We start from the raw sequence: 13,456 nt of genomic DNA on the forward strand, positions 1-13,456 counted from the left end.
TCCTAAACTGAAGAATGTAGATCCACCACAAGAAAAAAAAGGTATTATAATAAACGAAAAACATGTTCTTTCATATTCTATGATCGTTATTGGAAAATGATGATGATTGTTATTAATTACAAATATATACTTTTCAAAAATATGGTTGGTTACCTCCTATAGTTCCAAATACAATGTTCATTTGTGATGGTTGTGGTGCCACCATTGAAGGAGGTGTTGTACGATATGTATGTATAGAATGTAAGGGTTTGGACCTATGTAAAAAGTGTTACAAGAGAGAACAAAAGTATTTCCCACAACAACAAAATAAATCGAAATCAAAGAAAAAGTTGAACAACCATAACAAAAACAGCAACGAAAATAATGAAATACATCCTGATATCTCAAATAACAATAACAGTACAACTTCAACAACAGAAACAGCTTCAACGACTACAATAACAACAACAACTACTACTACTACTACAAATAACAATAATAGTAACAGTACTAGTCCAGATCTAAGTTCTGAGGATCCATATCATCCTAGTTTATATCATATCGACAAAACAATACCATTACCACATAAATTCACAAAAGAAACAAGTATGTAATGACATTTACTATTTGGTGGATTGATTGAACTATATTAACTTGATCATTGTTTTAATTATATAGAATCACAAGTTTCTATGACATATTCAAACAGAGGTGAAACAATCTATGAATCATTACAGTATGTATCTATCTATCTATTAATGTATTTAAAAAAGAAGAGAAAATTAGAATTTAAATTAATAAGTATCAAACAAAAAATAGAAATTCATTTAGAGAACATTCAGAAAGACATTGTATTGGAGTAAGAAGAAGAGTTGAAAAGTCTGAAAAGTATCCATTTGGACTTGCTGAATTCCAATGGTTAACATACAAAGAGTTTCAAAAGAAAACAGAGATCTTTGGAAAGGCATTAGGAAGTTTAGTACCAACTGTAAGCAAGATTATATTCAATTCTTAAAGTTATCACTCACTACTTTATTATTAACAAATATATATATTGTTTATTCATTTAAAGAGATCATTCGTAGGTATATGTGGTAATAATTGTTTTGAATGGTATTGTTCCGATATCGCTTGTCTATGGTACGGAATGGTAGTTGTACCGATTCATCATCAAACCAGTATGTTATTTATTATTACTATTATAATTATTGTTGTAATTAATTTATATTCATACTTACTAATAATAATAAAGAATTGGATGCATTTTTAGAAATTATTACCAATTGTGATTTGGCAGCAATTGTTATTTCGTCAGAGGCATTTCCAAGTATTGTAGAGTTGGTCAGTAGTGGAAAATACCAATTGCTGAAACTGATTGTTCATATGGAAGATAACTATGACAACGAGTTGAGAAACAAGTTACCATCAACCGTTCAATTCAGACTATTCTCAGAGATGATGCTATTAGGTAAAAAAGTAAAGAATGTAAAACATAATCCATTTGGAACTGATGATATTGTTACATTAAGTATGTTTATTCTAAATATGTATATTTCTACTGTGGCAATGTGATTGATGTAAACTAACTAATTTTAATAATAATTATGATAATTAGGTTATTCTTCTGGATCAACAGGCATTCCAAAAGGTGTAATTACCAAGGATAAAGATTATAATATATCGTTGGTTCATTCGTATATCGATTATCCTGCGACGGCACTCAGTTATCTTACTCTGGCACATTCACAGCGACGATTCGACTACAAGATGTTTTATCACGGTGGCGCCATCGGTATTTTCTCGGGATCGATGGATACACTGTTTGACGATTTGCGTGAGTTGCGTCCTCTCAGCTTCTGGGGTGTTCCGCGTGTCTGGAATTTGATTTACTCGCAATACCAGTCGGAGCTGGAGCAGTTCCGTGCACAGAATCCCGAGAGCAGTCCAGAGTTTTGCGAGGAAAAGGTGTTGAAGCGATTCGCCAATATCCTGGGTAATCGTGTCAAGACGATAGTGACGGGCGGTGCACCCACTTCACCAGAAGTGATGGAATTCATGAGAAAGTGTTGGCCATCGATTGGCGTATCGAATTCCTACGGTTTGACAGAGGCAGTCGGTATCTTTGTAGACGGCTACATCTCTGAGGATGTTCAGTACCGTATCGATCCGGTGCCAGAGTTTGGATACTCGCCGACCGACCAACCGAATCCACGTGGCGAACTAGTTGTGAAAACCAAAACAATGTCCGTTGGCTACTATAAAAATGAGCAACTCACCAATGAGGCATTTATCGACGGTTGGTTCAAGACTGGCGATATCGTCGAACAAATTGGATTCCGTAAAGTAAAGATTATCGATAGAAAGAAACATGCATTTAAATTAAGTAATGGTGAATTTGTTGCGTATGTATATATAATTAGAATCGAAAAAAAATTTGAATTAATTATATTATATTAACATTATTTATATATTTACAGACCTGAACCTTTAGAAAATATATTCTTGGGATGTAGTGAAAAGATTGAACAAATATTTATATATGGAGATCCAATGAAGACATTCTTGGTATCTGTTATCATTCCAAAGAAAAAGGTATTTGAAAGTTTCAATTTGGATATCAACAAAGTAACCAAAGAAGAGTTGGATAACCATTCTCAGCTAATTAGTTTATTAATGGCCGATATTCAAAGAATTGCTGTTGAAGAAAAGGTATGTTTTTAAATTACTTTTTAATATATTAACAAATATTAACAATTTAAAATATTATTGTTAGCTTGCCAATTATGAAATACCAAAAGTTATTTCTATTGATACAACTAAATGGACTATTGATAACGAGTTGATTACTGGTTCAGGTAAATTCTGTCGAGGTAAACTATTCAAGTTTTACAAGGATAGAATTGAACAGATGTATAGTGTGATCGATACAATTCAACAAGGTTTAAGAGCTGATAGCAACAACAATAATAATAATCATAGCAGTATAATTCAATCATATATTAAATCAGTGTTGGGAGTTGATTCAGTTGATGAATTGGATCTTTCAAAGATGAATTTCTCACAGATTGGTGGTGACTCTATGGGAGCTATCAAATTATCGAATCTATTGAAGGAGAAAGAGAATATCGATATCTCACCTGCTTTCATTTTGAACAAGAATAACAATCTCGAGAATTTGGAGCAGATTCTCTCCAAGAAAGATGAATTCAAGAGAATCGAAGCTATAGATTGGAAGACAGAGATGAAGTTGGATGAATCCATTCAGAAACACGAGAAGGAAATTAAATCGATAAAGACTAGCGGAAATAGTGTATTCCTAACTGGTGCAACTGGATTCTTGGGATCTTATTTGCTGGCTGATTTACTGATGAAACATGGTGGTTTGGTTTCCAACGTCTATTGTTTGGTTAGAGGCGCCAGCGGTTTGGATCAAGCCAGAAACAAATTGGTTAATCAGCTATCAGAGAAATACCATATTAAACTCGATGAACAACAACAAGCAAGAATCGTTCCGGTACTCGGTGATCTAGAGAAGGATTTATTTGGACTGACACAAGAGCAATTTATTGAGCTGGCAGATCGGGTAGATCTGATTCTACATAATGGTGCCGTCGTTAATATGGTGATTCCATATCCAAACATGAAGAGTGCCAATGTAAATGGAACATCTGAAATTCTTAGATTGTCAACTTGTAGCACCAAAGCAATTCCGGTTGCTCATGTATCGACGATCGGTTGTTACTCAGAGAGAAGTAAAGTTTTGACAGAAGAGGATGTTCCAACACTAAACAATCTCGACTACATGAATGGCTACAATCAATCGAAACTCGTTGCTGAACAACTTATCTACGAGGCCAAAGAGCGTAGAATTCCAGTGATTCTATTCCGTCCTGCAACTATCTATGCTAACTCGGAAACCGGTATAGATAATGAGCACGATTTCGTCAGAATGGTTATTAGAGGTGTGCTCTACATGAAGACCTATCCACAGCTCTCTGAATTCATTGGTGGTGGCGGTGGAATGTTCAATTTGTCACCAGTCGATTGGGTTAGTTCTTCGATTGTATCGTTATCGTTGACCAACGAAAATTACGTCGATAGTTCCGATCAACTCAAAGTATTCCACATGATCAATGAAAAATCGGTTTCACTCGAAGAGCTGGTACAATCAATGGGTGAAATCAAAAGAATTTCACATACCGAATGGCTCAAACAACTTGAATCCTCACCAGAAAACCCATTGTACTCTATGAAGATGGTATTCAAGTCTGGATTCCCAGGATTTGGTAGATATGGATACAAGAATCCATCAACAATTTCACATTTAGAAAAGATTGGAAAATCAAAGTGTCCTAATATTACCAAGGATATAATTTCTAAAAACATAAACTATTTGAATAAATTATAAATTTAATATTTATTTAATGGAACTCATTCTTGTTTCCATTTTCTTTTCCTCACGACTGTATCTTATTTTTTTTCGCAATACAATTGCAGATGTTATTGCTGATGCTAATATAACAACAGAGCAAACGACAACAATGGTTGCAATCTTCCAAGATTCAAACTTTTTCGATGAACATTTGCTTGCTGTTTTATCTGGATTGATCAACACTGAGAAATCAGGATCTATTACACAGCTATCACAATAAGGAAGTGTCATTCCAACGACAACCGATTCCTTTGTTTGATTGACAACTTGATTTTGAATTAAAATCGGTTTGTTGTCTGCCAATGCATAAGGAAGGAATCTACCATAGAATGTTACTTCATCAATCATCATTGTTAGATAACTGACATTCGAACCATTGTTGATATCAATATTCAATTCTGAACATCCTAAATCAACTGTTGCTTTTGATTCCATTAATATCCTCAATTGATTTAATCTGTCTTTGAATGACCAATTATTGATTGATATTAATAGCTTTAAACTATTCTCTGGATATAATGTTGATTGTCCTGCAAATTCAATCAATCTACTATTCTTTGAATATTCGATTGTTGCATTGATTTGATCTACTCCTGCTGTCGAAGTTTGTAAACTGTATGTTGTGATGCTGGATGTTTCATTTCCTGTTGTTGATTGAAGCCATTTGTTGGTTTTCAATTCTCTTACAACTGAACTTAATTCATCTATCTCTTGAATTGCAATGATATTGAATGTGAAATTCAAACCATCTCTAACGATGATTGTTGGTGATGGATCTGTATTGTTTGGAAGAATGACAACACCTGGATTCAATTGTGATTGGCAATAATATCCACTGAATCCATTATCACATCTGCACACTCCATTTATACAACTTCCATGTGCATTACAAGTTGATCCTGTTCCACAATCATCTTTTCCAGGAATAATCAAAGAGGTATCATAAGCATTTGCATACACCAATAGATTGTAATATCTGGAATTGGTAACATTCTTGTGTGGAATACATTGTAGTGTGGAGTCTGTAAGAGTTGTAATATTACAATTGAGATCCGAAAGAAGTACAGATACATTATATGGATTCAAACCAAAGTTTGCATTAATTGTCAAAATATCCTTGAAATCAAATGAATCAATTTTGAAATCTATGTAATGTATGTTAATATATCTCTTAGTATTTTATATAAATGAATTTTAGATATAATAACTACTTACATGGAGCACTATATTTTGTAACATTTGTAATGGAATCTGTAGCATAGATAGGAAGTGGAGAAGAAGTAGAATACTTGGGAATGATACAATTCAATTGACTCGATGAATTATAAACAACTTGACAATCCAATCCACCAACAGTAATATTCATTGGTAAAATTGTATTGAATAAACCATACGATTTCACTAATAAATCTCCAGATTCTAAATTAACAGTATGAATATAATCCATTTTCACAGGTACTGCCCAAAAAATATCGAATGTATAATTATATTCAGTTGAAAAAGATATTGTATCAGTTCCAAATTGTGTGTAAGCAGGATATCTGAGAAAATAATTATTAATAAAAATCTGTTTTTCAAAATAATAAAATAAACATACTTTAACATGGTGTTTGGGTTACCAAGAACCATGTTTGATGGACGGGTTGACTTTCCATATCCTAAATTATTTCCATAAATATCAACGAAAACTATAAATCAATTAGTATAAAAAATAAGAAATAAAAAACAAAAACAACTTACAGCCAGCGATTGGAATAGTGTATTTGTATTGATCTATGCTTATATCTAAAATAAAAAATTTTAAAATTAGAATATATTTTTAGTTTGTTTTTAAATTTGAAATATTTACTGCAATTATAATTTAAAGGGCGTGGTGGAATGTTGGCTGGTAGATTTTGATATAAATCTGACCAATAACAATAAAAACATGAAGGAATCGATGTTGTGTTATCCCAAAGAGTACTTGGGATTACAAATGTTTTTAATAAACAATGTGAATCTTTCAATTGAACTTTTATATCCTTTTGTTGTCCTTCAATCTTAATTGATGATTTGGATGATATTTGGTCGAAACTATCCAATGTACCAGAAGAATTAGTATCTAGGAGGTAACTATTTTCAAAAAACAAAAAAACATTAACTTAAATTTTTTAGAAAAACAAAAAATATATTAAATTTACATACAATAGAAAATATTGTTTGTTGAACCAAGTGGAATCTGGTAAAATTGGAACTGGTGTACTTGTTACAACAAGTGAAGTGGTTGTATTTGAAATACCTGTAACTGGGCTTAATCCTGCTTCGATAGTCCTAAGATATAAAGTTTTAGTTAAAATATTAAATATATATATATCTGGATGGAAAAAAAAAGACTTACAAAGTATTCAACTTTGGGAAAATATTAAAATCAGTCACAGATACATTACATCTAGCAAGAGATCTGTTTTTTCAAAAAAATTAAATTTATATTAGAAAATAACATTTCCAATAATCCAAATAAATTTTAAAAATTACATTGATGTTAACATAGGACATTGGTCTGCTATAAAATTTGCGTTATATAAGAGTCTAAGAAATAATAATAATATTAATAAATGAAATAAAAAAAGAATATTAAATTAATATTAATACTTACAAATTTTTAAGGTTTGATGAATTGATATAGACATTTTTAAGAGTAAGAAAAGAGAGTTCGCTAAATGAATACCATAAATTAGAATTTATAAACTAAACTATTAATGAAAACCATCTAATATTTACATTTTTTCTAATTTTGGAAAAACCGAATCTGTAATATAAAATACATCATCCATTTCTAAATAAATTGGTTTTAAATTATATATTTGACTAAAAGAATGAAATTAATAAATAAAATATAAAGAAAAATGTATCTATGTTACTTACAATTGAACAAGGTTTGATGCAATAAAAGGGGTGGAATAATCAACAATCAAGCCATGTCCAGGTGTGAAAGAAACATTATTAAAAGCAACATTTCTTGGCAGAGCCAACAACTTATTTATTGTGAAATTTGAATTGATGTATAAATTTATAAAAGAACTTGAAAGAAAGAAATCAAAAAAAATTAGTCTTTATTTATTTAATATTTAATTAATTATACATACTAAGTGTTTACTTTTAAGTATTTTGGGAAATCATTTGGGATAATAAAATTCTGATAACTCAATATAGAAAAACTGATAATTTTAACATTCTCTTCGTTGTCCATTAAACTTAAAATTGAATAAGAAGAATTCTTTTCGGTTTCAGCTCCGCTTCCAAAGACAACCATGTTTGGGAAATACAATTTATCGATAAAACCTGGTTCACCATGATCAACTATGTTATAGTTTATGAATCTATAATTTTTAAAACATATTAATATTGTTTTAAAAATCAAAAAAAAAAAAAGGATTATTCTTTAGCTTACATATTTACAACACTCTGAGTACCATTTATTTCTTGGCATAATAGTATTTGAGTGTCTGGTTGAATTTCAGAACAATTTCTTCCATTTAAATTCCAATTTAATCGATACTAAAATTTATGTGTAAAAATTAATATTAAATAATAAAATATAAAAAAAATTGTATTCCTAACCTGTTTAATTAACCATTGGAGTGAATTTACTATATGTTTTGTAAGAATTCATTTTAAAGTTAAGATTAATCTCATTTTGTATCAAATAAAAAAAAACATACATTCTTCTGGGTGTAATTCAATAGATTGAGAAAAGTTTATAGCTATTGTGAAAAAGAATAATATAAATAAATATTTATACATTGTTTGGTAATGTTGACTAAAAAAAAACAATCTGATTATGCTACTGATATATGACCTTGATCTTTTTAAAAACCATTGGTGAGGACATAGTCCACAAAATCAACAAAACTACTTGATTAAATAAATAAAATTTGTATAAATTTAAAGATCTAGATATAATAAAATATCAAGATAATATTTAAATAAAAATTGATAAACAATATTATTAATTGATAAAAAAATAGATACCCTCTATATTGTGGACAGGTCCGTTTTTTGTAAGAGGTTTTTTTTTCACCTTCTAATCTAAAAAAAAATCAAAATTTGTTTTTTTTGTAGAATCTGGAGAGTAAAAAATACTTTTTGGTGAAATCTAGATTAACGATCCTACTACTTTTTCAAAAAAAATTTTCAAACCATCAAATTTGAAAACCACAAAAAAAAAATATATTTTTTAATTAAAATTTAAAATGATTTTATTTCTCACCTTGATTTTTCTTAGGACCAAAGATGAACGGTTTCTTTTACTATAGATATTATGACGACGTCAGATAAAACAACGATTTTCACGATCTTCCAGGTTGGGTTATTATTCAACAATAAGGTGGTACCACTTAGGGAAGAAGTCTACCATAGAACGATCATCGATCACTGGATTCGTCAGTAACATTTTTAGTGTTTATCTAAATCTATTGAACAATCATCATTAGCACGATCAATAGATGGTCATTAATTACCAAATAAACCAGCTTATAATGATTTAAGTATAACAGATGGTAAACCAGTGAACATCGATGAACATTTGCTGTTTAAATTTAATAAAAATAAAAACATAAAATAATAGTTATTTAAGCATTCTATTTAGCTAGCTTTATTTAATTTATTTTGCAACTTAATGTCTTCTCTTCTTATCATAACTTTCTTTTTAATTGTTATAACGGTTGCAATAGTAGCTGCAAGAATAACAACTGAGCAAACAACTACTATTGTGATTATCTTCCATGTTTCGAATTTATGATGTGAACCACAGGTACTAGCACTACTAGCTTCAGTGTTGATAAGTACAGAAAAATCAGGATCTATTACACAGCTATCACAATAAGGTAGAGTCATTCCTAGCAATATACTATCTTTTGTTTGATTGACGACTTGATTTTGTATGAAAATCGGTTTGTTGTCTGCCAATGCAAAAGGAAGGAATCTACCATAGAACGATACATCATTGATTGTCATTCGTAGGTAGTTTACATCTGATCCATTGTTGACTGTAATATCTAAATCCGGTGAGCATTCATCTTCTGTGATAATAGATGAACTTGATTCCATCAATACTCTTAATCGATTTAACTTGTCTTTGAATGACCAATTATTGATTGTGATCATCAATTTCAAACTATTCTCTGGATATAATGTTGATTGTCCTGCAAATTCAATCAATCTACTATTCTTTGAATATTCGATTGTTGCATTGATTTGATCCACTTCTTGTTTTGATGTTGATTGTAAACTGTATGTTGTGATACTGAATGTTTCATTTCCTGTTGTTGAATATGACCATTTATCTGTTTTCAATTCTCTAACAACTGAACTTAATTCATCGATCTCTTGAATTGCAATGATATTGAATGTGAAATTCATTCCATCTTTAACGATGATTGTTGGTGATGGTATTGTGTTGTTTGGAAGGATGACAACGCCTGGACTAAGTTGTGATTCACAATAGTATCCACTATATCCACTACTGCACTGACAAACACCTTCTACACAACTACCATGATCATTACATTTACTATCAACTCCACAGTTATTCTTACTAGTAATTAGCAATTTGAAATTTGAACTAAAACCATTGGCATATAATGACACATTATACTGTATATTGGGAAGAATGCTCTGTGTTGGAATGCAACCGACTAAATCTGCATTTAAAACTGTAATGTTACAAGTGAGATCTGAAATATAAACTGATACATTATATGGATTCATTCCAAAGTTTGCAGTTATAATAAAGAGATTATTATAAGTAAATGCTCTAACTGATAGTGCTATTCAAGAAATAAGAAATAAGAATTAATCGAAATATTTTAAAAAAAAAGTTATAACAATATTACATACGTTGTGAAATATATAAACCAACACTGGATATTGAATCTCCAGTCCTTACTAATACTGGTTCTGAAGAATTAAAGTTTGGATAGGTACAATGTAATTCATAGGTTGAAAGATATATAATTTGACACGGTTTTCCTTGAATAGTAATATTTAGTGGTGCATACAAGTTGAAAACACCGTACAATAATAACTGTACACTAGATGAATTGTATATCTCTTCGTGAATAAGTTCTACTTTTACTAAAATAATAATTAAAGTTAAAAATCACTTTTTAAATAGATTTATATATATAATTACTTACAAGGAAGACCCCAAAGAATTTCAAAAGAATAACTTTTTTTCTAATGAAAAAGAAATGTTAGTCTTACCAAATGTAGTAGGAACTGTCAATCTTAAAATATTATAAAAAATTAATAAAAAAGTAATAAAAAAAAAAAAGTTTTTAAGTAATACCTGAACTGGACGTTATTTGTAACCGGTACTAATAAGGGTGATGCATCTTTTCCCCACCCTAAATTTTTTCCTCCAATATAAATATATTCTAATAATAATAAAATAATATTAATATTAATATAATGTTTATGAACTTGTTAAAAAAAAAAAAATTACCTCCTGGATTTAAATTATAACCATATTGATCAAGAGAAATTTCTATTTTAAATACATTAATAAAAATAATCTTTGTTTTTTTTACCAGATATAAAAAATTACATACTACATGAGAAATTAGATGGAGGGGGAGGTGTGTTGACTGGTAAAATTGTAGATGCATATGACCAATAGCAATAAAAACAATCGGGAACATGATTCCTTAACAATTTAACACCTTGAATGTTTAGAGTTTTAACAGAGCAAAATGATTCATCCAAGTTTGCTGTAATATTTTGATAACCTTGAATATAAATTGTAAAGTTTGAGAGTTGAGACGAGTTATCAAAATAACCTGTTGTATTGGTGTCGGTCAATTGACTAAAAAAAATAAATAAAATTATTAAACTTTAGAAAATCGTATGACCAAAAAAAAAAAAAAAATTACATAAAAGGTTGTGGATCAAACCAAGATTTATCAGGCAAAAATGGTACAGATGAATTAGTTACAATTCTTTTTTTTTTGAAAATTAAGTTAAATAGAATATATTAATAAAATAAACAATAATTTAAATATGGAAACTAAAAATTTACTTACAAATTTGATAAAGAGAATGTTTTTGTTAAAGGTGTTTTGTTGTTTGTGATAGTTCTATAAAAAATATAGTTTTAATTTAAATTTAAAAAACTACTTATCATTTAAATGATACATACAGTGAAAAAAAATTGTATTCACTTAAATCTTCTTTTGAAAATCCACAATTAAAAACCGTTCTAAATAAATTAATAAATTAGTAATTATATTTATTTTTTAAATTAAAAATAATAAAAAACTTACACTGATCTCATCCCAGATAATAATCCCAGAGTAATAAAAGCATTTGTAACAAACCTTGTATTATAATATAAAATAAATTAGAAATAAAAAAATAAATAATTATTTATAAGTTTTTTTAAATACATTGTACTAATTAAACTATGATTTAATTCTAAATTTTCATATAACAAAAATGTTAAAGTCCTATAAAAAAATTGTTAAAAAAAATCGATTTTTTTGAAAAGAAAGATGTTTACTTACATTGAAATTAATTTTTTAAAGTTTTTGTCGGAAATATTAAATAAACCATAAGTTTCTAAGGATCTTACATTTTCAATAATTCTGATTTTATAATAGTTAGTATGTTAAAATGATTTTAATTATTTTTAGTAATTACAATGTTTGTAAATTTTCATTTATAGTTGCTGAAGAATTAAAGGTAAACTTGAAAGAACTTGTAAAAGATAAATTTCTAATTGATAAATATACCAAGGAGGTTTCCAATAATGAATTTAAAGAAAGATCTGAAGTTATAGTATTGCTTGTTAGAACCCTATATGATAAATGTTAAAATAGTAGAAAGTTTAAAATTGCTAAGTTAAAATAATGTTTGCATAATATTATTAGTCAAAAGTACTTACATATTAGTCAAATTTAAATATTTTGGGAAATCTTGAGGTATATCCATGGTTATACCTGAGATTTGCATTGATATTAAATTTTTATTGTCAGGGATATCAAGTAAATTTATAATTGAGTATGAGGAGTTCTTTGAAGTTCCCAAAGCTCCTAAAATAATTGAAGTTAATGAAGGAAAATATAGTTTATCTATATATATTGGTTCTCCATTATCAATTTGTGATCTAATAGGAAATTGTCTTTACAAATATATTTAAAATTAGTAAAAAATAAAATGAAATTGGTTATTTTTTAAGTGGAAAAATAAATACATTTCAGTTATAGTTTGATATCCATTTTTATCTTCACATGATAATAATCCTAATGTTTTTTGTATTCCAGTGCAAGTAGTAGCACTTATATTCCAATAACCTATTTGATACTATATAATCAAATGATTGTTAAAAAAATATATATATTATTCATATAAAATACTAACTTGAGCTAATAGAAATCTCAAAGAATTCACTATTTAAAAAAAAAACAAATTAATTTTTTAAAATCTAAAAAGTGACATCATGTGCAAATAATTTTAAAACCTACACTCTTTCGGATCTAATTCTAATTGTGCAAAAACATTATTAAATATAAATAGAAATAATAAAATAGATAGGGTTTTCATTTTGATTATCTAATAGATAACTTATACAATCAAAATGAAGTGTTTGTATGATAAAAAAAATTAATTTGTTTAAAGGTTTTAAACTTTTGTTCCCTATTAATTTTCTGATTTGAACATACAAACCACTAACTTTTTGGGTCCCAACAATATAGATTATTTTGATCCCTCCATACAGATAAATGTGTTTTTATAAAAACAAAAAATTAAAAAAACATGATCGATCTAGATTTTTTTTTTTGCCAAAGAATAGATTTTTTAAAAATCTGTAGGATATAATTTGGGTTCTCATCAAAAAAATTCAAATAATTCATTTATTTTCGACCTACAGGTCGGGGAAATGACGATGCTTAGTGATACAAACCATTGTCAAAGATTTATCTATTTAAATGTATCTTTTAACTTTGTAAATTTAGATAATACTATAAGCACTTAACAAAGATATTTAAATTTCTTTAATGACCTAAA

General features: G+C 28.4%; 3 protein-coding genes across 3 annotated transcripts; 1 reads left to right on the top strand and 2 right to left on the bottom strand.

Annotated features, from left to right (window-relative positions):
- Positions 1–173: 173 nt before the first annotated feature.
- Positions 174–4,335, top strand: PPL_05336 (uncharacterized protein; the record flags this gene model as incomplete). The annotated part of the gene is made up of 9 exons (XM_020576222.1): positions 174–585; positions 658–715; positions 799–967; positions 1,052–1,157; positions 1,232–1,507; positions 1,595–2,381; positions 2,457–2,688; positions 2,753–4,265; positions 4,313–4,335. The coding sequence occupies 9 exons, from the start codon at positions 174–176 to the stop codon at positions 4,333–4,335; spliced, it is 3,576 nt and encodes a 1,191-aa protein (XP_020433471.1).
- Positions 4,336–4,396: 61 nt separating this feature from the next.
- On the bottom strand, positions 4,397–8,843 carry PPL_05337 (calcium-binding EGF-like domain-containing protein; the record flags this gene model as incomplete). Its single annotated transcript, XM_020576223.1, has 16 exons — positions 4,397–5,556; positions 5,627–5,952; positions 6,009–6,099; positions 6,152–6,196; positions 6,261–6,523; positions 6,596–6,721; positions 6,789–6,851; positions 6,926–6,979; positions 7,047–7,138; positions 7,172–7,199; positions 7,717–7,750; positions 8,113–8,154; positions 8,268–8,305; positions 8,423–8,479; positions 8,534–8,566; positions 8,788–8,843. The coding sequence occupies 16 exons, from the start codon at positions 8,841–8,843 to the stop codon at positions 4,397–4,399; spliced, it is 2,508 nt and encodes an 835-aa protein (XP_020433472.1).
- Positions 8,844–8,923: 80 nt separating this feature from the next.
- PPL_05338 (calcium-binding EGF-like domain-containing protein) lies at positions 8,924–12,991 on the bottom strand (the record flags this gene model as incomplete). Its single annotated transcript, XM_020576224.1, has 17 exons — positions 8,924–8,978; positions 9,063–9,252; positions 9,301–10,218; positions 10,289–10,525; positions 10,584–10,627; positions 10,740–10,827; positions 10,896–10,937; positions 11,002–11,255; positions 11,473–11,526; positions 11,589–11,648; positions 11,836–11,895; positions 11,953–12,033; positions 12,089–12,244; positions 12,333–12,569; positions 12,642–12,751; positions 12,809–12,837; positions 12,913–12,991. 17 exons carry the CDS (start codon positions 12,989–12,991, stop codon positions 8,924–8,926), a joined length of 2,694 nt encoding a protein of 897 aa, XP_020433473.1.
- Between the last annotated feature and the right edge of the window lie 465 nt (positions 12,992–13,456).

The sequence above is a fragment of the Heterostelium album genome, assembly GCF_000004825.1.
Source record: "Heterostelium album PN500 unplaced genomic scaffold PPL_contig12, whole genome shotgun sequence".
NCBI classification, from domain to species: Eukaryota; Evosea; class Eumycetozoa; order Acytosteliales; family Acytosteliaceae; genus Heterostelium; species Heterostelium album.